The 24,988-nt window shown below is 36.5% G+C and overlaps 1 protein-coding gene across 4 annotated transcripts in view; it reads right to left on the minus strand.

Annotated features, from left to right (window-relative positions):
- Positions 1 to 24,988, minus strand: part of GLRB (glycine receptor beta) — a 52,589-nt gene that overhangs the window by 13,932 nt on the left and 13,669 nt on the right. For 3 of the 4 annotated variants that reach the window (XM_027676859.1, XM_027676858.1, XM_027676860.1), the window contains exons 4-9: positions 23,261 to 23,328; positions 17,145 to 17,374; positions 13,677 to 13,759; positions 10,901 to 11,041; positions 7,394 to 7,546; positions 828 to 1,120 (exon numbers count right to left, since the gene is read on the minus strand). In XM_027676859.1, the coding sequence (XP_027532660.1) occupies positions 828 to 1,120; positions 7,394 to 7,546; positions 10,901 to 11,041; positions 13,677 to 13,759; positions 17,145 to 17,374; positions 23,261 to 23,328 (968 nt within the window). The remainder of the gene's footprint in view (positions 1 to 827; positions 1,121 to 7,393; positions 7,547 to 10,900; positions 11,042 to 13,676; positions 13,760 to 17,144; positions 17,375 to 23,260; positions 23,329 to 24,988) is intronic. The other variant, XM_027676861.1, reaches the window with a different exon arrangement.

Below are 24,988 nucleotides of genomic sequence, written 5' to 3' on the forward strand. Positions count from 1 at the left end.
CACTTGGATCTGGCCTAATAGCTTTATTTTATACAAAAAAATTGCTGAGTCACTGAAAAGGACAAGCCAAATTCATACTACACATACTGTAGCATAACGTATTTTCTTCTGCAGAATAAATGCTAAATAAATATCACTGAGGACCGAGGGCAGTTGGCCTGTGATGTCTGATAACTCTTGGAGCACAAACAAGGACTTCTACAATAACAGGAATACAGCAACATGATAGAAAACTTTGGCTTGAGCAAAGATGTACATGTCATCTTTGTCCTTATCATGGTATCTCACTGATTTACGCATAAATGCTATCTGGCTACAAAAGAAATGCAGGAACTGTTTGACAGACAAACAGACCTGACTTTTGTTTATAGATGCCAAGACTTCTGGATTCCTGGCTTCATAGATGCTTGACATACAATGCAGTGCAGCTGTGGCTATCCTGGGGAAAGCAATGAGCTGGGCGTTATTCGAGTATGGTCTCGGCAAATATTTTCTGAGAGTCCGGTCCTCTGAATAGTTACAGTTTGACAGCTGCTATTTATTATGAGAAAAATAGCAACTGTAAAGTTGCTTGTTACTTTACCTGAAGCTTAGCAGCAACCATGGTGCTAGGATATTAAAAGACAAATTTTTCATTTAGTCCATCTGAGCCCAAATCACTAGGGACCAATTGGTCAGATTTCTAGTCATTAGTTACCAGCACATTTTTAATGTCTTGGCCACTTCTAAAATTAAGCACTATTCAAAACTATTACCAGACTATACTCTTAGAATTGTTTTAATAGAGGATAATGCTGATTTTGTGTACAGATCTTTGCAGCTCCTACCTGTAAAGTGCTGATGTGGACAGGAGTCCCTGTGCCATTCACAGTGTTCTTCTTGGCAGCATTTCCACCCTTCCCTTCTGCTTGCTCTGCCTTGGCAATCTTTGCTTTTTCGGCTTCAATTCTCTTTGGATTGTTTAGCATTACCTGAACCACAGCATACTCCACCAGGGATGCAAAGCCAAAGAGAAGACAAACAATCAGCCAGACATCTAAGGCCTTCACGTAAGACACTTTGGGAAGTTCAGCGGCAAGAGTGGTACATTCAGATGCCAAGCTGAGCACTGAGAAAATACCTACAAAAAGAAAAACAACATATTGATTAAGAAAACTTCCTCTCAGTGATACTGGCTGTGCTCTTCCTCTGAAACAGACAATAGTGAATGATGTTTTGTAACAGTGAATGGGACTTCACAATGTGGTTGGTGCAGCAGGTGTACAAAGTGCACATGCCTTTGGTTCATGAACATATTAAACTGAACACTTATGCAGGATATTGCAGTTAATGGTGAATTATTAAGTATCTTCATTTTATAAACAGAGAAACAAGTAAGTGAGGCTAAACTGGTTGTTGTGGTTTTCATGCCCCAACACATTATCTTACAATGTGCAAGTCCGGGAAGGTGGAAAAGAAATATATGACTCTTAAACCAAAAGACTCCAAGTCCTTTAAATTAGACTACCATTGTCCCAGAAATCTGAACTGTGCTGCAGCAGGAGCAATTCTCTGAATGACCTGTTCACGGGTGTGATATTCAAACCTTAGGTGAAAAGGAAATTTTGCTGAAGAGCAGAGCTGTGTGAGCACATCACAAAGCCTGTGTTCCCGATTCACTGTGAAGATGAAAACACCGAGGTGACTGAGGGTCTACAATCATTCCCTATTTGAGCTTCCAGGATCTAGAGGAAGCTTTCTAGATAAAGGGCATTTCATGAAGCCCTTATCATGAACAAAAACGCACATGTGCAAAGGTTGTTGAAAGGTCACACTCATCGTGGATTTTAACAAGCATTTCTCCTAATAAGGCTTCCAAATGTCATCATCCACACAAGGCTCACATCCCAAGAGATAAAATACAAGCCTGATCTCTGAAAGATTTCTCACAGGGTCCTATGAAAAGAGAACAGTAGTATGAACAGCTACTTTTGGAAAAAGCTAACTTTAGAAATGGCTGTCAAGGGGGAAAACTTAGTTCAACCTCCAAGTTCAGAATGTCCCATTTTGGTTTTGTGAATGCTAATGATAAAAAGTTTTACTTATGAGTGGACAGCTTAATGAAACATAATTGATGTCCATAGAAAATGTTGGTCAAAAAGAGATACTCAGTTAGTCTCAACTACATTTCTTATACTGGTCACATGTGCTATCCAAAGAATAAAAAATTTTGTCATTCATAGGGAGATAATTTTCTTCAGATAGATTTTAAGTAACTGAGGATGTGAAAATGTTAATTATATTGAAAATATCTGTATTTGCCTATGAAAATATTCAATTCTAGTTGATCATAAACAACACATTCTTTTGCTACTATTCCTATTTGGATTTCAGTAAAATTGACATGATACTTTATTTGGCATTAATCTCAAATGGGCAATTCACTAGCTGCTAACACTGAAGCGTAAAGAAATGTTTACAGTCATGCTATTTTAAACCACAGAATTTTATGATGTTTTATTTATAAACGTGTAGTATCGATGGATCACTGCAAAGCTGGATTTTTTTTTGTCCATGGGGATAATACAGAATGGGCAGATGTGTTACCTCAGAACCGAATGATATGGTAAATACTAAACAGACAATCCTTGGTGCCCACTCTGGTTTATTTTCCATCTCTTGTATCTGAAGCATTAAGGTACAAACATGCCTATAAGGATAGAAAGTAAGCATAGAATACTTCTTTCAAAAAAAATTTATTTTCACTTACCAACACCTGCTGGTTGGGGATGGATCACAAAAAACTGCAATAACAAGTACAAATAAGGCTGTACTGCCTCTTAACATATACAGGACACATCTGCCTATGCCCAGCAAGCTGTTTGAATAACCCTTACCCTGAATAACCAAATTAACCAATGATATGGACTGGTTCAACGTCTTGGATATAGCAATTTTTTCCTACTGACTTTAGAAGTGTTTACTATCTTAATATGTGAGTTTTATTATCATGGTTGGTGCCAAAAGAAATTGTACACCAACTTTTTAGACATTAAAATACTATATCTTACATTATTGGATTGAATTCCACAGAACTAACTTAGAAGTAGTACTAGTTGAAAATATTTTTGTGGAGCTTTCATTGTTTATGAATTTTCATCACTCATTTCAACTGAGGTCATGGTGACCAGCAGCTAATTCCATTTGTCTGGATTCTTACAATGAAAGGTTCATTCTCAGAGTCTAAGACATTTCTAGGTTTTCAAGGTAACAATAAACCAAGACAGAAGAACATAAATATTCTATTACGCAACCATTTGCTGCCTGATGAGAGTTGGCATGGCCTTGGAGACCCTAGTACCAGAACAGTAAGTTACACCTCCGGCAGCAGCTGCACTAGGTGCCTACCTAGCACAGTCCAAAGCTTAAGGCTCAAATGTGAGTGCGGAGCATGAAGAAATAAACTGAAAGATTAGTTATTAAAAAAAAAAAGGGGAAACACAAAATCTCCCCTTTTCTTCTTAGGGAGCACTAAAGAGAAGGGACTTAGAGCTCCTTCCTCTGCACTTGCAAAGTAAAGGGAAAGCTGGCATTTTTAGGAAATATCTCTGCACTTTTTCCCCTAGTGTGACATCCCTCTTGATGACAAAATTTGATTTTATCAGTTCGGTTAGTTAGCTTCCAGTCTAAAGCATGATTGTACAGAGCTACTATTTTAAAAAATGACCTACAGTAGCATGTAAATGTCTGAAAATACCAGTTCAGCAAAGCATTTCAGCACATGCCAGAGAAATAAATCTCCCTTTTTTTTTGAATCTAACCAATTTACTGACCTCAGCACTATCTCCTGACAGTAAATTCCACAGCTTAATTAGGTGCAGTAAAAAATAATATTTTCTGGTTTACATTGCTGCTTTAAAAATGCCTAGGTTCATCTTATTAATGTTATTGAAAAAGCTAATATTCTGACTTGCTTTCCGTTAAATTTGATATCTCTAGTAAATTCTCTCATTAATCTCCATAAACTAAAAGACATCATCTTGCCAATCCATCTTCATATTAAAGTTGTAACATATATCTTTATGCCTTTCCTTTGAAACCCTACAGTTGTTACAATTTTATAAAATAAATGACTAGAACTAAGAGAGATCTAAAGACAAGAGTGATGAGAGGCGAGTGGGGCACGCCTGGTCGCAGACCTAGCTGTCCTGTGTATGTGGGGAACACATCATTGATCACTATTCCAAGCTTTTAGTTATCCTGTTGTACCCCCACCTTCACTCTGGACCAATGCTTCATTCTGCCAGGCCACTGTGGGTGGACAGAAGTCCGACATCCCTCAGATCCCTACAGCTCCAAGGAAGATCTTACTCCCTTTGGGGATAACACAGCAGTGAAGGAAGGAAAGGACTTTTTTTCAATGGATGCTGGCATCCTTTCCACCTGTAAAGAACGGGAGAGTCCTATGTCAGGCTCACTAAAAGGTGAAACACCAGCATCGAACTAGAAAGAAGCATTCAGTTTCATTCAACTTTATGTTGCTTAGCCACAGCTGTCCAGATCCCAGTCCTTCGTGGATTTCTCTACCACCAGATGATTTAGTTGGGTGAAATGAAACAGGTATAAATAGGGCTTGCAATTTAGTTAGTTCTCACACAGATATAGGCTTTTTTTTTTCAAACAAACATAAATCCTCTTCCCAGAACAACAATCAGTCTATAAAAACGTAATTCTGCTTACTGGCTTGCCATGTGTTTTGTACTCCTAAATCACCTGGAAACTTCTGAGATGCCTTGCCATGGGGAGCAGTAGCCCACAACACTCAATTCTAGGGATGACTGCATTAAGATATTAGTAGGTAAATCTGAAGTAGCTTCTCACCTGATGACATCTGTATCTAGCCATTGGTAACAATTTTTGGGGGCTAGATATCATTCATTTGACACACAAATGTTAATCTTGCCATATTTCAAGGTCAACTATCTTCAAGGATGTAGCTAGAAGAGTTAGTTTGTTGCTCTCCTGAAAACTGGAGAAACATAAATCTTACCCCAGTGACAGTATTAACAACCTTCATTACTAAATACTGACTCAGCTAAAGAATGGTCAGATTTAGAGGGTTTTTTTGCTTCTCTGGGAATTCAGGAAAAGTCACATAACTAGGCCAATAGTATTGTTAAAAATGAAGTATTTCAGAAATGCTAATACATAAAAGGAGCCAATAAACACTTACAATGAATGAAACAAAAAATAAATAAGCATGCATATTTAGTCACAAAGACATCTGTGTGACATGAATCAGCACTAAGACTCTTATAAATCTACTATGTAATTAATAAGTCTGTCTGGTTTGCTATGTGAAGCATGGCATCACAGAAGTGGCAATACAGCTTGGTTTCAATCATATTTGAATTTCCTATGTGAAAAACATTTCCAGTTCCTGTTTCATTCTTTTTAATTTAATGCATCTTACATTTTCCCCATTCTTCTTCTCTTAAAATGATCTCTTAATGCTTCACATTATGGAATGCATCCTTGTGACTTTTCAAGGTAAAAGATTGTATTTGTTACTTGCCATGAAACTAAAAACAGATTGAGACTCCTCTCTAAGTAACTATTAATATTTTTAAAGGTCAAAAGAAAAAAAAGCTTCTTTGTATTCTGAAATAGAGCTCTAGAAAAAAGATAGACTGAATATAATGTGGTTTACTTCATTTACAGCAAAGTGGCCAATTGTGGCTCACAAACCAGAAGTAGAGCTCCCACCACACTTCTCCAGATTTTAGAATAGGACAGACTATTTGGACCTTTAAAGATCATCCGGTCCAACTGCCTGACCAATTCAGGGGCTGACCAAGAACTAAAGTGTGTTAAGCGCATTGTCCAAATGACCCTTAAACCCTGTCAGGCTTGACCACCTCTCAAGAAAGCTTGTTCTTTTCTCAGTTTCTCAGTAATCCAGTCTGAACCTCCCCTGGTGCAGATTTGAACCATTCCCACTCATCCTGTCACTGGACACCAGGAAGAACACCTCAACACCTCCCTCTCCACTTCTTCTCCTCAGGAAGCTGTAGAGAGCAATGAGGTTGCTCCACAGACTCCTTCTCTCCAAACTAAGCAAACACGGAGTCCTTAGACACTCCTCATGGGACACGTCTTCCAGTCCTTTCACCACTTTGTTGTCCTCTTCTGAATATATTCAAGGACCTTCACACCCCTCTTATTTTTGGGGGGTTTGCAGCTCTGTTTGTCTGTCATATCACTGGAAGAAGAGTCATGGCAGATTACCTGAGATGACAGCAATGGAGCTCAGGCCAGGAGGTATGTGGATGCTTTTCCACATAAAAAACTCTGTTCCTGCTCCAGTTCACTCTTAACACAGAGATTTCAGTTACCCACTACTGCAAGACTCTGCAGTTCACAGAGACACAGATTGGTAAAGTGATGTGGCAGGTCCTGACTCCAAGGGTCTCCAGAGCTCATCGGCACACATTCAATGCACATGAGGCTGCACAGGAGTCATGTCCTGTGGGGGTGTGGAGGTTCCAGTGTGGGTAAGAGGTTTCTGAGTAAGACAGGTAGCTGGAGGGATTCTGCAACTGCACCACTGAGATCTTAAAAACAGATGCACTAAACCTCCTGGGACATGGCAAAGATTTGGAAAGTATGGGCTTGGTCGGGTGGGAGTGCCAGGGAAAAGGGGAGCACGGGGAGGCCAGAGCATGGGGAATGGAATCCAAATAGAAGGGTCAAGATGGAAGAGCCTGGCTCCTCATTTCACTGGGATCAGCAAGTTTGGCCACCTCAGAACTGGAGTCCCATGTACAACCCAATTAGTCAAGATAATAATGGTTTTAGTAATTCTGTGTCCTACTATTTCATAATAAATGAAGGGCCTGCCTACTATGCTGTGCTCAGCAGCATGACCACATGCGCTTGAAGTACTCTCATGAACTGAGTCTCTAAAGAAATAAAGCCAAGCAAGTAACAAGAATACTAGTTATTTTCCAGACATCATTATGTTTCTATTAATCTTCAGAAAAGCTGTTCCAATAGGTAGCTTTTTAGAGCCTTACTTATCATCCTGCTTTCCTACTGATTATTCAAATGTTCAAATTCCTATAAACTGCATATTGCCACAGTGTTTGTAGCATCACCCATACATAGGTAAGATCAGATTTGTCCAGGTTGAGAGGAGCAGACACAGTGTGCTTGTCACACAAATGCTGGAACTACTATCAAGTGAAGTCTTAATGTGGAGGTGGATTTTAGAGGGTTAGGAATGAGGAGATTTCAGTGAAAATGATGAGCAAATAATGGAAGTGAAGTTGCTTTCAGGGTCCGGTGTCATGTAGTCAAAGCAACTCAGAACGGTGTTAAAGTGGATTGTGACATATGTGAAAACACAGGTTACCCAGTGGGACTCTTGCAGCACTTGCGTCAGGATTGATCCAAAATGACAGCCAGGATAGAACAACAATTAGCAGTGTAGGAGCATAAACACCCATCATGTAAAATCCAACTTGTCTTCTTAAAGTGAAGATTACTTCTACACAAGTGTAATAACCTTTAAAGAAATAAACGCATTAATGTTTAACATGCTTTGCAAGTGAACCTCTGATTCATATCTTCCAGGCCTTTTTCTATTTAAGAGCAAAAGTTCAATTATTCAATTGTCTTTATAAATTCAAAGAGTTTAATTTGAAAAAAAATTTAAAACACAGATCTACATAACCACAAAGTGTGGTCAGGCTGCGGTATTGTCTGTGCTCTATAAGGAACCCTCCATCTTCTCAAAGCACATCAGTAGCAGGAAGCTAAAATGACTCTCATCTTGATGCTGGCTTCAAGATGCAGTATGCAATCCAGATAAAAACTACGGAGTCTAGCAGTCCTACTAGCTTAAGCTCACCTGAAAATCCTACTTAGCATTAATTTGTGCAAAAGGTGGAATTCAGAAATATTAGTCTAGAAAGTTTAGAGTGGAAAGAGGGGATCTGAATGTGATTCTAATCAGATTTCCCCTGTATTGAAAGATGATACAGGTGACTTCTAAAATTGGTACAGACCTTTTAAAACAGGCTCTAGAAAAGCTGTAAATTTTGCAAACAAGGAATACTGCATAAAATCTTTTAAAATAAGGAGCTAAAGCACACAAATATTTCAGAAGATATCTATTTAAGATAATTTAATAAAAAATAAAGTTGTAAATACAAGAGGTTTTGCTGGAGATAACAAATGTATCAAGAAACCTGATAGCCAGAAAATAAATTCTGTTCATATTTTCACTCAATTAGCAGAACTGGCATCTTTACTTTAATAGAAACACAACAGTGTTGTAAAAAAAAAAAACCTTCAGAAACTATTCTATCACAAAGAAAGAGCATTCCTATGTTATGTTACAACAACTTCAATATTCAGATTGGACCATATTTATCAATCCAGTTGGTGCAAAGCTAATTTAGAAGCTAGAATCTGTCAAAAAGTTCTCTATTTATCTTCCATATTTTATCAGGTAAGTGCTGTACAATGACAAGTCATCATAAAAGAGCTGTTTGGGCACACAAACACCAAAACTAACAAAATAATAAAACATTAAAGAAAAACATCCTTGTGTAGAAGACTAGTGTCTTCTCAGTGCTGTGTTTTATTGTCCACTCTATCATTTTCAGTGATCTGTTGGCTGAAAAGTTATCCCTCTATAATTTCTGAATAGTTTCCAGATACTTTTAGGTTTTATTTTCAAATGAGGGATGACCTTCAAAATCATTGTTTGTGTTATGCAGGAAATGTATTCTGTATGCCTTCATTTAAATAGTCTTTCATCAGATAGACTATAGTATCTATTGCCCTCACCTTGCTCACAAGGACCTTTCTGGATCTGTCACACAGTTGACGAATAACAGGCAATTTGCAAATATATATATTCAATTTATTGCCACAAAATCTCCCCAAATTTGGTGACCCTCTTTCAGCTTAGTTATGATAAAACATCAGTTGACAAAAATAAGCAGTAAAGATTAAGTTCTTTGCATTGGCAGGAATCTACTACATAAGCCATAATTTTGAAAATTTGCTCCTTCATGCAACACTTCTCTTGATTATCTGGCAAAATCCATAGCTGAATTAATTTTAACTCTGTATGTGAAGGTATTTTTAAAATACCTTCAGCATAAGAATTTAAAGTAAATAAAAATGGAGCATTTAAAGCACCCTTTAAAAATACTTCAGAGTATTAAAATATTCCATTCACATTACTGAAGTATTAATTCCAGTTTTGATTATGAGATTAAATGGATATTCTTATCAGAAAGGATTTGCAATAAAAGAATTGTGAAAACATTAAAAAATTAATTTTTTAACTGATGGTTCTCTCACGTTCTTTCTTTAATGTTCCAAAGCACATACACACACACACAAAATGTGAGCATTTTACTGAGCATTTTTCACAGTGTCATTTTAACTTGTGGTCACAAGTTGCTAAAACTTGAGAGAACACCACTGATTTTTCTCACGTTTTTTTCTTTAAGGTTCCTAAAAATATCTAAAATATCTAATTTTTTTTAGACATTTAATTTCAGATTTAGGGCAAAACTCAAAATGATCACGATAACTTCAACAATAAGATAGCAATCTTGAGTATTTTTTTTTTGCCTCAAATAGAATGCAAGTTTTACAATTATCTAATTTGTATGGATTTCATTCAGGAAATGCATGATCCATTTCCTTAATTTTTCACTACTTCATAGCCTATTTATTTTCAGTAAATTCATCATTCAATTAAGAAAAAAAATTTTTCTCATTACTAAGTAAGTTTCTACCATATCCTGACTTAAATTTGAATGCAATCATTGCCAGTTGTTGGATGTGCTTTCACAAATGCGGAATTTTCCTGAAGAGAGCTAATTTCTTATTATTTACAAATGTTAAATCACCCGAGACGCTGAATTATGTAGTTAGGCTAAGAACTCACTCATTTTGCAGTTAAAGACAAACTCCAATTTTTATTATCTCTTCAAGTTAAATTCTTAAATCTGAAATCTGCTAAGGTTACTTGAGATCTCTTCAGAGTTCAAATCAGGCTTAGGAGTAATCACAAGTAACAGGCTCTCCACTTCAGCTGAACAGTCAACGAGAAACTTGCAAAGGGTCCTGAGAAGCTGCAACACCACAGTCCCCCTCGCTGAGTTTTAATGGGAGATTTATTTATATGATGCAAGGGCACTACCTAAAATACACCTGCTGACTTCCATTCTTGTAAAAAGTTTTGTGGTTGCCACAGTATTTCAGCAGTTTGGATATAATCATAAGCGGGAACGAATCAAAGTAGAAAAGATAAATCATTAAAAGCCAGAGTACAGAAACCATTGGATAAATCTGTGCTCACATTCAGAAAATAATTGTAGGATTAAATAAACACAGGGAAGAGGATTTTAAGCAGCTTTCTATAATGACAGACTTTCCAGAACACTTAGAGAAAGGAAGAACCTGCAGGGTGAAGCACTTGAAGTTACACTCTAATATTCATCCATTTATGGAACAAAATTTGAACCAGAAAATCAAAATTTACCCATTTTGCTGCAACTGGCATGATTCTGTGTGAACACTCTTTCAGAAAGGTTAGACATTTACAAGCATAAACAGGTAATAGAACTATAAAAAGAGAATGCTGATAAGAAGATGATATGTAAACAAAACCAAAACAAACATTTAATTCCATCTTCAGTTGTCTCTATATTTGAATTAGTTTGTAGTAATCACATATAAAAGTTACCACTATATGAACTACTTATTAGCTAAAAGTAATCTATTTTATCCCATGAAATGTAAGACATGGACTGGAATATTAACCATTAACTATAAACAGTAATTGAAGGAAGCTTAAAAGGGTTTTACCAAGGCAATCACTTAGATTACCTACCTGTGCCTTTGTAATACTTGGTACAGTTACCATATTCGATATCCTCCTTTTTAATATCAAACTGAGGCAGAGCAATTTTCTCTAGCTGTACAGGATCTCCAGACTGCCAGATAAACCGTAAGTCATCAGTTGTGTAACCAACTACAAGAACAAAATAATAATAATTGTTTAAAAAAACCACCTCAATCAGACTAAACTGTGCAAGAAAACCTAGCGTATATGGATATTTCTTTCAGTCTTTTTCTTTCTAGTTTCTGTTAAAAAAAAATTAAATAATTCACAGATGAATTTTTACGTAGGCCTAAATTAGGATTTGATGGGTGGAACATCACATTATCAGCTGACAAAAAGGTGTTTGTTATAGTGTGTACTGTTTAAACAAAGAAAGCAAAGCTCTACTTTCCACACCTTTCAAGCCTCCATATTAATTCATACTCTACTTCAGCAAAGCATGAAAAATGTACTGAATTTTAACAGGACTCACAAATCCAAGTAACTTCAAAAGAATTTAACAACTCCATTATTGTGATGGATCTTGGGTTTTGTGTAAAACAGCCTCTCTGCTTATTTGTTCAGACTAAAAGCCCTGACTCATGAAAGCATTTCCATTCAGGAAATACTTGATCAGGAATTTAAGCAGATGTGTAGTCCTACAGAAATCAGTTCAGTGCCTTCATGACCTCCTGAGTATGGACAGACTTCAGCACACCTCTGAGTGTCTAAATCATGATTTATACACCACCACTGAGCAAGAGGCAGTGGAAGTTAGACTCACAATATCCAAGCATAAAGCAATACTGATTAAATATGCATAATCAGAACCATGATTTTACATGCCATTTTTTTGCTACCTTTTGTTTATTAAAGATTAACTTAATTCAAATAGAGATAATGTGTGTTAGGTGGGAACAGAGATGAGGAAACATAAAAAAGATGGAGTTGGAATGCAGCCTTTTGCAGTTCAAAGCCCTTAAAAATGTTTAAACAGCCATTCTTTTCCTGGAGGCATTAGGTTATTTTTTTAAACTTTTTAAAAGCACCTGTGATTAAAAAAGTGAAACTGTTCATAAGGTTTCTATTGTGTCTCTATGATTCATAAAAATTTAATGAAAATCAAAATGTCCCAAAGCTCCATAAAGTAAGATAATATCAAAAAAATGAGTTGTTTTAATGCTTCATTCATAAAATCAGTCTCATCCCCTTCCAACACTTAGCATATCACAAAACTGCCAAGATCCTTCATGATAACAATTACTGGACAGTGAAATTTGTGTTTCTAGAGAATGTGCAGAACTGGGAATCATAACTGTGGATATGAGAACAGCTCAGTAAAAACTGATGTCCTTTTTTGATTTTGAAATCTAGCAAGTAAAAACAAAACACTGATTTGAAAATAACCTAAGAAGAACAAAACTGCCAAATGCTAAGAGGGAAAGAACTGGAGGGGCAGACAGGAGGTCGTGGGTACCATTCTTACTTTTGTCAACTGAATTAAAAGGTAGAAGAAAGGACGCTGTCTTTCCAAAGAAGTAAATTCATGCTGAATTTGAATATATCAACATAGCATGCATTTTAGTTCATTCTTGAATAACTATTCCTTGAAATGCTTGTGGAGTAACCTGGACTGAGAAAGCTTGAGCAAACTTCTATTAATATTACTGTCTAATTCCAGTTTAACCCCAAACTAATTTCCATTTACCATAAGAGTTTACTTCAGCTAATGTACATACCTAGTAGTGATGAGCAAAACTACTACGGACATACTACAATTCTGAAGATAAATGCTGGAAATCAAAAACTAAATTGAAAACTCTAATACAATTTATTATTGTTATTATTATTATTATTATTATCATTATTACACTTGTCCCCACTGGGATATCCAGCCCAGCTTTGATTAACCTTGCTCTTTCTTCACTTGTGACTTCCTTTCCCTAACCTCACCTTTCCCACCAGAGCTGGTGGAGCAAAAGTTGAACAAGTTTTTGTGTTCCAGCAGGAACAGGCTGAAGCAAGTCACCTTCCTTCTCTCTGCTCCATACTCATCCTTATTCAGGAAAACAGAATTACTATGAAAGTGGGATCACCAGGGATTGAAGTGTTGGAAAAAGCCTGTAGTTGGATAGACACTCGTGTACTTGGGGCATGAGAAAGAAGATGGGTTTCAGAAACATTTTGTCTGCATGATGCCCTTCAGAGATGAGATCTGTACGCCCCATCATAAGACTAAATCACCTGGAGGCCAGGGCAGGATTGGTAAGGAACAGATGCCTGACTACAGCCACAACACATCTTGAAACCACTTTCAAAACATTTCACCCTAAATGATATCAGTGCTTTGGCATCAAATACTTTTCCTTTGGTACCATATTAAAGGGGTTTCAAGCAATACCATGCATCATCAATGCAAAGGGATAAATTGGGCCCCAACAACCTCCAAAGCAGCACAGGTTGTGGAAGTTAAAACTACCTGGGGAAGCCATTCTTTTTTCCAAATGATATGTGTTTCCATTTGACTAAGTTTATTGTAAATGTTTCTATAAAACTCCTCAATTGTCATTATGGTTGATAGCAAAAGCTAAAACCAAGAGTGCACAGTGCCATAACGGTAAGAAATATCTTTGATAGGGAAATGTACATGGGTAGGAACCAGTGAGTATCAGTTTCACAGTTCATTAAAAATGTTGACATGAACAATACAGAACTGATAATTTTTGTTTGATTCTCATGCATGCCTAGAAGAGAACTGTTTTTATGCACAGCATAATTTACATACAGCTTTCCAATTGCATCTTGCAGCGCTGTGTATCCATAGGAAACAAGGTCAAGTCCAAGGGGCATGACAGAGTAATAGACAACCTGAAAATACAGAAATGGTATTTAAAAACAGTGTGAGCTGCCATGTAAGTAGTAGATGGTCATAAGAAAGAAAAAATCACAGGTATTTGATTTTCATCTTCTAAAATACCAGAAACAAAATTTAAAGTTATAATTAGCAGTTTGAAATGGAGGTCTCTTGTATAAAACAGGAAAATAAAATTTATAGAAGGCTTTAAACACATAATAGTTCACAAATCAGAGAACTACTAATACAAGATGAAATACATATAGGTCATAAGAATAACCTAACCAAATGTCCATACAGAGCAGAGTCCTGTTTCCAACAGTGGCCAATGTCAGACTCCTAAAAAAGAATACGATACCATGGCAACCTGGAAATGTTATTTTTCCAGATATCCAGCAACATCCCAAAAGTTGCATCTCAAGGACTCCCTAAACCAGAAGTGATGCTTCAGAATTAAGGGACCTTGACAGATTTTTTTGTCTCCAAGAAGCTATTTTGATTCTGGTTGCTTTCTGGAATCTATGTATCCTGGTTTCAGCTGGGACAGAGTTAATTTTCTTCCTAGCAGCTGGCACAGTGCTGTGTTTTGGATTCAGTATGAGAATAATGTGGATAACACATTGATGTTTTGGTTGTTGCTCAGTAGTGCTTACCCTAAATCAAGGACTTTTCGGTTTCCATGCTCTGCCAGTGAGCAGGTGCACAAGAAGATGGGAGGCAGCAGGGAAGGGATGGTCAGCAGGTGTTGAGCAATTGTATTCTGCATCACTTGTTTCTCTTGGGTTTTATGTCTCTCTCTCCCTCTCCTTTTTATTACAATTAATATTAGCATTATTACATCTATTATTTTGTTTTACTTTGCTTCAATTGTTAAACTGTTCTCAATCCAAGACTTTTATGGGCTTTCTTTTCCTGCTTCTCCTCCCCATCCCACCAGGGCCAGGGGCAAGGGGGAAGTGAGCAAGTAGCTATGTAGTACTTAATTATCAGCTAGGGTTAAAGCATGACACCATGTAACCTTTAACATGCACAGCATCTTGCAGCAAAGAACATCACAGCTTAGCTGCGCACACTCTAATAATCTTATTTATATCCTGAGTCTGTCTCATAGATCTTTTACTGGAAAAGAAGGCAAAAAAATCAATGTCCATCCATTCCCTCTGTGCCATTTGTGATTTAGAGATCTCTATGTCACCACCTCAATTATCTCATTCTTTCCAGCGTGAAAAGTTCTGCCTTGCTCAGCTGTTCTGTACCTTCGACCATCCTTGCCTCCCTTCTTCCCAGTGGGAAGACTAGAACTGCACTTTTTATTCATGATCCAAGTGTAGCATTCATTTATGAAGTGGCATAACATTCTCTTTCATCCCTAATACTTCCTAGAATTCAAATCACTTTCTCAAACAGTACTGAGCTATAAGCTGACACTTTCAGACAACCAGCTGTTACTACTCACAGGTAATTTTCTTAGCTGATAACCACCTCAAAACCAATCAGGTTTTATGTGACGTTACAATAATTTTTTTCCTCATGCATAATTTTCAGTTATTTACTTTGAATTTCATCTCATGCTTTGTTGCCAGGTTATTTGCTTAATTTGTGGTTCTTACGTTGTCGCTTACCTTTACTGTTCTGTGTATTTTGGTATCATCAAAAGCACTTGGAAATTCACAGTTTTCCAGATGATTTATGTTGAAAGGCACAAAACCCAGTTGAAATTTTTTTTTGTGGGACTCCACTGTTTACTGTCCCTGATGTGAGCACTAGCTGTTTATTCCTGTTTTCAGTTTCCTAATTCTTAACTATTTGCACAAGAGCCTTCTCTCATATGCATTTTGTCATTCAAGTAGTTTGATAACTGGAGATTCTTTAATTTATACATGATAATACCTATGTAAACTAAAAATACAAGACATAGAAATTATATATTTTAAAAATTCCACCAAAGCACAAGGTCTCAGAAAATTATTCTTATCTGCATATGCATCATCTAAGAACATAGTGTGTTATTAAAATAAATAGTGTATTTTTAGAGGATGATATTAATTTCAAACTTATTGAATTTGGTTTTGTTATTTGCAAGTTTTCAGAGAATAATTTTTCCATCAGAAACACTTCCATTAGTATTCACTCAATATTCATTAATCATTAACCTAACCTATTGAGCTCATTTATGAATAGCTGCAACATTTGAAAAATGCTTCAGTGTTTCATTTAACATTTGCTGCTTCAAATAAGAAGATTCTTTCATAGCTGAAAGTGATTTTCTACTTTGAAATATTAATTTCTACACACTTCAAAACCTGCTACAGAAGCAACTGAAATCAAAACCAGCACCTTCAGAGCAAGCCAAATGAAATGCTTTGATTGCCCAATGTATTTTCTTTTCTGATCACTGTCAGCAATAGTCTTGAGATTGACTCTTCTCATCCTGATTTGAAATGGGTAAAAAAGAACACAGACTCTCCCATCTTGTTTCTCTTTTTTTTCTATCCATTTCTACTACATGAAGAAATAGCTCATGTGGCCCTAACTTCTGAAGTAGTTCCTTCTTAAAGGTAAAGTTGTGGTATATTCAGATAATCATTTTTACCTCTATCAAGGCAATATGTTCCAGTTCACACAAGAAGAAAATTCATTTGCTGTTAGAAAATTGAGCCTAATCTCTACAAATCATTGGTTCTCAAAACTCTCCAGATCTGTAATTCACTGTGACATCCTTTTTAATCAATCAATTTGCTGTTTTCAGTGGATGACTATCTTTGTGGCATTGTGTATACCTTTGATTAACCAACTCAAACCACAAAAAAGTACATGTTAATTGCAATGAAATTGAACAGTATTTTGGGATCTTCCAAAAAACCTCGATATTCCTTCAGGCATAGAACTTAATCAGTGTTATTTCACAGTACTTTTACAAAACATTTATATTCACAACTTTTGTAATTTTTGCCTCTCCCCATGTCTTCAGTAAGTAATCATCATTTGCTTTAGTTGATGTAGAAATTCAAGTGGTGTGCAAAAAATATTCTTTGGTGGAAGGCTTTCTTTCAGATATCTTATCCACTTCATTATGCATCTAGGAATGTAAGCAATTATCAAAGGGGTTTAAATTGTGTTTCCAATAATGTTAGTTTTACTTAGTGTGTTAGCTTAACATGACATGCAAAAGTACACGCACTTCGAATTTCTTGCACCTGCAGTGCTATCAACTGATATACTTTAAAATATCTTCATCTGATTTCTTTACACATATTTCATTTATTGTAGTATTGTTTACAAACTGTCATATAAATTTCAATATTATTCATAAATCATATCATGTTACTAAGTCTAATAAGCATACACATTTCATATAAAGTCATTTAAAAAAATAGTAGAAATATGTAAATAAAATACCTCATGCTGACTAGGACATCTCCATCCCGAAATATAAAAAGAAGGATATTTTCTTGCGTGACATCATGGAAGTTAGCATTTTTTTCATTTGCAAAGAATAAGTCTGGCTTCCAAAGACACTTGAACATAGTCGGGTCCACCGTCAGTGTATCTGAGCCTCTCCAGTCATTGGGCAGTTTGAGTCTGGGGTCATTCCACTTCTGTCTTAGAAAGATGTTGACTCTATAATCCTGATGGGAAGAATAAACAAATATTAGACTAGCCAAAATTCCAGAAAAAAAATCACAGAGCAATAATACCATTCTATCAGAAAAACAATTTACGCCCTGATTTTTTCTATGACAAAGACAGCAATCACTATTCAAATGACATTAATAAGTGTTACATTTAATAGACTTCACTACAAATAGGTAGACTATGTCTCATTCATGCTTTGAATATAGCAACTTTCTTTAAGTACAGGACCAAATTGGTCCCCCTGGAACAATTTTTGCATCTCCTTGATAGTTACTTAGGCACAGAGAAAAGCATGCAGCAGGGCAGGGAGAGGCCATAGCTTGACTATACTAAATGGCTGCAGGCAGTAGGCACAGAATATCACTTCTATCAGGATATCCTGTGAGTGCCAATTCCAGTTTATTCTCCATTTGGTTAAGTGGCACACTGATGGCAAAATATCACACTATAAAAGCAGAAAAGAGACCAGGTAGATAGCAGATTTTACACTACACACCCAGAATACAGCCTCACACCTTCTAACAGTGATCTGGAGCTATCTTGGTAACCGGAAAACTGATGCCAGCTTGCAACATAAGTACTGAGGTAGCAGGTATGAAAGGATCAGTCTTGAAGAGAAAAAAATCAAGGCTTTACAGAGGAAACCTCCTTCTGGATCCAGCAGGACTCTTGCTGAAGGATGGACAGTAATAGAGCCATGCTCAATGAGAACTAATTTTGCTTTCGGGAATTGGAGTAGTATGTGTTTCAAGGCAAAATGATACCCCGCATGCGTTCTGTCCTTAGTGAAAGCTGTGTGAATCCAAAGGAAAAATATGACCCAGCATGTAAGTCATGATTCTTCAGTCTTATCTCCAAGTCTTCTTGCTTTTTACACTTACATTTAAGCCAGTGCCTCTTTTTTCAAGTATATGTAAACTAGGCAGATCACATTCAGAAAAAGATAAGGGTATTGTTGAAATAAAGTTAAAAAACCCAACCAAATAAACCAAAATTCTGTATGTAAGATAAATTCTATCTCCAGTCTTCCTAGTTCTTTCTACAGTGTGCTTTGTTTTTGTATAATTGTCTATTATGCACAAAGCCTCCTCCAGTAGTGAAAATACTGTTACTGCTGTACAATTATAGCAAAATGCTAGAAATATGTGAGTGAAAGTTCTCAAAGTATTTTTGGTTTGTGAAAGTATTCTTTATAAAAACTAATTTTATGAAGTTGTTTATTTTACATGTTAATGCCCTATTATACTTTTTTTTGTTGCTGTTGATACAACATGAAGTATTCTGTTGCATTTACTGCATTTACATTCCAAAGCAGGTGCCATGTTGAGACTGTCATGCTAACTTCAACAGGAAGGAGTTCACTTGGCTAAGACCTCATGCAGAATAATTTAGCCTGTTGATTTACTCTGTAAATTGAAATACAGTGCTCATTTTTCCATGTCCAGTCCACCAGTCAAATCAGACCAGACATTTCTTTATTACACTATATTGTGTAATATTCTTCCTTACTGCATTATAAGAAAAAGCAGAGCATCAAAACTAAGTACTTGTTACTTGGTGGTAGTCTCTTTTGGAAAAAATACACGTAGTCTGACTGTTATTTATACCAAGACCTATATTGTCTTGCCAAAGCAAAGAAGAAACAAAAAATAATAGTTGATATGAAGTGACTTCGTATTGGAAGGTTCTCACAGAGAAGCTTTAGAACCAGAGGGAATTCAGGTCATTATCTCAGAAAGCATCTTTTCAATTATATGTATATAATTGAAAATTTACTTTACTTGCTTCTTGCTGAAGTTCCCATTCCATATGCACTTCTTGTCTCAGTGAAAAAAATTACTCTAAATATATAAGAGAAATACTGCATATCATTCATGCTCACAAGCATTACACTGTTTGTTGCACGAAAGTCAACTTCCCCATAAACAAGTGAATTACCCTCATTTTAATGAAATAAGATGCCTTCTCAAAGCCATAGGCAAATGATAAGCAGTGTCCAACACTTGCCTTCAGCTTACCCATTCAGTAGAAGGAGTTGTTTACATCACTGAAAAGCAGAATGCACTGGCAAAATAAGAATTGGAAGTAAGATCAGGCAGATGGTATTTTATTTCCTTTCTTGCTGTATTACAAATGACTTTAAATAGACGAAACAATGGGATGTTGTGACATTTCAAGAACTTGATTCTGTTCCCATTTAACTCAGTAGAAGAAAAATCCCATTAATCTAAAATAGGTAGGTTCAGGCCTAGATTAGAGACTCGTGAGAGGGGTACTTGGAGAGGAAGGCCACCACATATTTGAGGCAACACAGAAAATGTAGAAGGAAGCAAAGAGATACCATGGTACAAAACTGTGGCTAACCAGACAACAATGTCCTGAAGGGCTGCTTCTTACAAGAATATGAACTATTACAGCATCTGGCAGCAGTGTAGACTACAATCTGGTATACATCCATTTTGAAAGAAGTCTGCAACCAGTCGTCTCAAATTTGCACCATGGACTTTAAGATTCAGTAAGTGTACTACGATTAGATTCAACAGAGGCTGAAGAAGCAGTCTGTATGAAGCAACTGGTCTTCCTGCTGTATATTGTACAAACATTTTTTGAATATTGCAGTGTGATTGGCATTTTATAATAAAGGAGAGCCAAATAGGAACTAAAAAGCCTGAAACTAGGAGCAGAAGGTGGAAGAGATATTCATCAGCATTAGAGCTGGGAGATCTGTCAGGTAGAAAGAAACACAGAAGTACTCTACAGGGCTTTGTTTTCCCATGTAACTCCAACAGAAGGCAAATTGTTTTCAGGAAAGTTGAAAGGGGAGGCATTCTAGGAAATATTTCAAATGCAGCCTACTAAATAGTGGGCATGTGGCCAGAAAACCTCCTCAGGCCAGAAATCATGCATTGCCTATACATCTCTGCAAAATGGAGCACATAGCAGATCATGAAAGACTTTCTACGTAAACTGCAGTCACACAAAGAAAGGAAGAATAATAGTGCTTTTTCTTGATAAAGTATATTTTTTTGATAAAGCAGCAAATTTCACTTTTAAGATTAAAATAAGGAAACTGAATTTTTGTTTATATACATGAATACTAAAAAGACCTTTCTGTAAGGTTTTAAAGTAAAGGAGAAGGAAGAAGTGGTGTTTTGTCATTTGAGTCAGCGAAGAAAGGTCACACTGCAAGTAAAAACCTTGAATATAGATTCTGTAGACAGTCAGATCACCATCACAGCTAAAATATTATAGTCCTGTGGGTATTTATGCCAGAAACTCTCTATCCCTAGGAATCCTTGACTGGTCATCCAGTTTAAAACAGTTTCTAAATGTGCCATAACCACCATATTATCCCACAAATCTGCAGTATCAAAACACGTGCAAAATCAGAAGCAGAGTTAGCATGGGGATCCTAGACAAATGGTCTAATGATTTAGAAGGAAACAAATTACAGGATTCAAGATAAAGGGAGCTACTGGTAGGTAGCTCCGGTATAAGCTTTTCTCCATTTTATCTGTAGAAATTCTGATTCTCTCTGTAGTTAACTAACCTTTTTGTTTAGTTTTTTCCAGGTAACTTGCCTCCTAACTGTGTGGAAACATTGCAATTCTTTTGAGTATTCAACAACACTACTCTTTCTAGACACAGAGCAAACATTTGCCCTTCATATTCTTCACAAGGGCTTGATAAAAGCAATACAGGCTTCTGGGTACAGGATCCACAGTATGGGTACTATCTTGCTTTAAACAAATATAACTTCAAATATGTTGATGCTTTTCTATAAACTCCCTTCTCTCTTAAAACTAAGCAGACATTACCTTCATAGGAGGTAACCTCTACTCTTTTTTTGTTGAGGATGAGCCAACTGCATAGCTAAGAATGCAATTATCATGTGACCAGAAGGACAGCAAACAAGACCTTTTCTCACTGGCACTCTACACGTTTGTTGGGCCTTCTACCATCACCTCAGTTCTGGTCATCTGGCACCAACGGTTATTTTTCCCCACATTTCCATCACCCAAAAGAAGGAATCACTATTTTGGCATGGCTATAGCAGGATGCTTTAAATCCACACATATTTTGCAAAAACTTATTAATTCAATTATTGGCACTAGAAGTGGCTACAAGAGTCAAGAATCATCACAATATACTTCATTGACTGAAATACTTTAAAATTTCACAGATTTTTGTATCAGTAATGATATCACTCCAACCACTTTAGTAGCTTCTGTTAATTTTAGAGACAGTCAAGAAATCAACATGCCTTATTATTCTCACCAATCCTGGAGATAGTAGAGGTGTAGACAGCCACTCTCTTCTCCAACACCGAGGAATTTTTTCAGCAGTTCTGGTACTCCTGCAAATGTCTCCTTTTCTTAACGCAAGAGGCCCCCCCGGTCCTTCACAGACTTGGTGCCTCAGGTCCAGGAAATACTTTTCCTACGATTCTGAAGGCACAAGTCTTTTCCTAGTCTAAGGGACCCGATTCTACTGTCTGGTGCATTACCCAGACCATCTGAAGACAAGTACCAACCTATCCCAAAGAAGAGCAGTGGTTCCTGACTGTCCACAGGACCCAATACCCACTGCAGCAGGAAGAGTTTTCCAAGTGATACACGGAAGAACAGATTGACCGTTTATTTTGTCAGTGCTTCCTGTGAAATATTAAGGCCATCAAGAAGTAATCCAAATTTCACATAAACATGCTTAGCTATCATAGTGATCTCAGCTGGAGATAGAAATCTAAATAAAAGCATAAATTAAAGTAAGGATGGATGTCTGAAGTTCTGAAATATGGAGGAGAGTATGACTTATCTTACAGAAAATCCAAGTAAATTTGTGAGTGACCCTATCAGGGAGTCACAGGCAGGCATACATATGCTGCTGGAGAGAGCATACTTAATTTTTATTTTTGGAGGGGGTAAGGGGAAGCACATCCTTTACATTCATGTTTTGTTACTATTTGAATCTGGGTGAATTGTAAAACAGCCTCTGTAAAAGTCACTTTCTAAAGCATGCAATAAATTTCAGAAACTTGAAAGCGCCATCTGGCCTAATATACTTGACATCTTAGACACTCATCTCACTGCTACTTTCCTGCTCTTCCTCCCTGCCCCTCTTTAAACTTGAGTCCTCCTTTTGTTTTCAGAAATAAATCCCAGGGCATCTTCAGCAAACTGAATTTTTTTGTTTTCATATCACTTCCCAGTAATGCCATTAGTTGACTTACAATCCTTTGCAATCAAATTTAAATCTTTATTCACTGCTAGCTAAAGAAAGATAAATTTCTGGTCGAGCTGCTCAGAAGGTGTTTCAGCTACAATGTATGTACAATTTTGAGCAGCTCTGTAGTCCTACTGAAATGTCATTAAGGTAACATGTAAGCTGGTTCTGAGTTTTAAATGGGCACTTACTTCCAAAAACAACAAAATGTCTTTTAATGTTTATTAGTGGTATTATGGTTTAGTGCTCCTCTGCCATTATGAGTCAGAATGTCCTGGTATACTTTTTTGAATAATACACCAAGCAACCTATATACTAACTCTTAGGAAGATTATTTAATTCATACTACCAATTGGTTTCTTCCACTGAACTTAATAACTTATGGAAATAAGTGTATCTCTTGCATCTCAGAAACTATGGATTTCCTTTCATGTAAATCAGATTCTAAAGCTACAATAATCTGTGGACACATATAAAATGGAATAGACGAATAGCTTTACCGCATAAAGCACGGTCAGTCAATCACTAACCCCATTAACTTAATTCTCAGTGCCTACAACCACAACAATTATTTCTACTTTTAGTTCATAATCCTCAACTTGAAATTTAATAAGAAAATCTCCATGCATGCTATAATAATTTCATTTCAGTCTTACCATAGTTGTCTCTTGAATTGACCCAAAGCTGTTAATGAAGATGTTAACTGCAACATCAACTGGAATTCCTTTAAAAAAAAAATAAATACTAGTGAGCTGCACAATCCAGTAAAGGTATGTTATCCTTCAATTAAAGCTCCTTTATACTGGTATCACAATGTAAAATGTTTTTATAGGGTCATACAACTTCATCTTTTCAAGTTAGTATATACAGAGTTTTCAAAACCAAGGGTAATCACAAAACCTCTTTTCAACCTAGTGATAAGAAAATAGAAAAAAAAAAAATCCCTAGTCTAGAGAGCTAATCTTAAAGAATTTCACAGACCATATATCTAAATGAATAATTTTTGAATTCCATGATTTTCTGTTATCACAGAATGCATAAGCCAGTATTACTTTTGCACACAGTGTAATGGATAGAGGCAATTCACATTTCTAGCAGCAGACACTTTTAATTGTCAAGATCATAATGATGATTTATCATCCAAAATTACTTGTTTATGATTTATGGTGAGACGTTTATTCATATTTTAAGAGGATACCTCTCTGTGCAAGTCAAGTACATAACGGTAAAGTATGAGTACAGGTAGGTAAATATCATTGCATGCAGCTTTCACAGCTGTCTAGTCTTGGTGCGAGAGAGTTGGAAAGCTGCTCCATTGTACAACGGTTATCAATTTGCCAAGAAAAATTTCTAGAAGCCAGCAGCTGTGAAGATACTAAGATAGCCTGGATTTTCTTCTCTTTTCCACAGCCAGGATTCCTGTAGCTGCAGAGGGATGGTGTGACAGCTGCTGTATCTGCCCTCTGTCACCCTGGGGGAACTGATTGGCAGTCATTTAATATGGTGTTAACGGAGAGTTATCACCAAGCAAGGAGAACTGGCCTGACGGTTGTGAGAACTAATTGTGGCCCACTAGTTTTATTTATTATCTATGTTCTGAGTGTCAGTATGTCCATTAGATCTGATCTCATTTACACTGTTACAAATACTTAATTCAGTGGGTTTCTTCCTTCTTTCAGCAACAAAAGAGATACAAGAATACCTGAAGACTGTTTTGACAGAGTAAGCAAACGCAGTGCAAAGTAATATATGCCTCTTCCAATAGCTTGCTTGTCTGCATAAAATATTTTGGTGTACATTTTTAATATATAAATTCAAACTCATTCTTGTGGTTCACCAGAAATGTACAAAGATAAAATTTTGCTTTTTTCAGTTAAACCAGTTTGTGGGGTTTTTGTTGTTTTTTTTTAATCAGACTGCTTGAATATTATGCTTTTGGTTATGCAATAAGCATAATAATTTTTTTAATGCCTGATGCATGTGACAGAGTACCCATCACATCACTAGTAGCCAAGAGTGTACTCCCTCTTCTACATTTGAATAGAAAGTGCCATCCAAGAAAATCACTCATGCGTGAGGAACATTTTAACATGGGCAAACCACTTGTCAGAAAATGTTCTTTTTCTTCCACCTCCCTGTGAGTTAACATTACATGTCCTCCTTTTTCCTTCTGTCTGGATTCTTACCAGGCTGCCAGCAGGGTTATCAAAAATATAAAGAAATCTGCAATATGCTTTGCAATTACAAGCTGATTATGCTGAAGAACAGGTAGAGAAGAGGCTGGGTGTTTATTCTTTGTGACAAGGTTCAGTACTGAAAACATATAAATATGGTTCTGTAATAAGAATAAGAAAGAAGCAGTATACTTGCTGAGAACTGAGTTT

This window comes from Neopelma chrysocephalum, unplaced genomic scaffold, assembly GCF_003984885.1.
Source record: "Neopelma chrysocephalum unplaced genomic scaffold, ASM398488v2 Primary Assembly neopelma1_42b, whole genome shotgun sequence".
Taxonomy (NCBI): domain Eukaryota; kingdom Metazoa; phylum Chordata; class Aves; order Passeriformes; family Pipridae; genus Neopelma; species Neopelma chrysocephalum.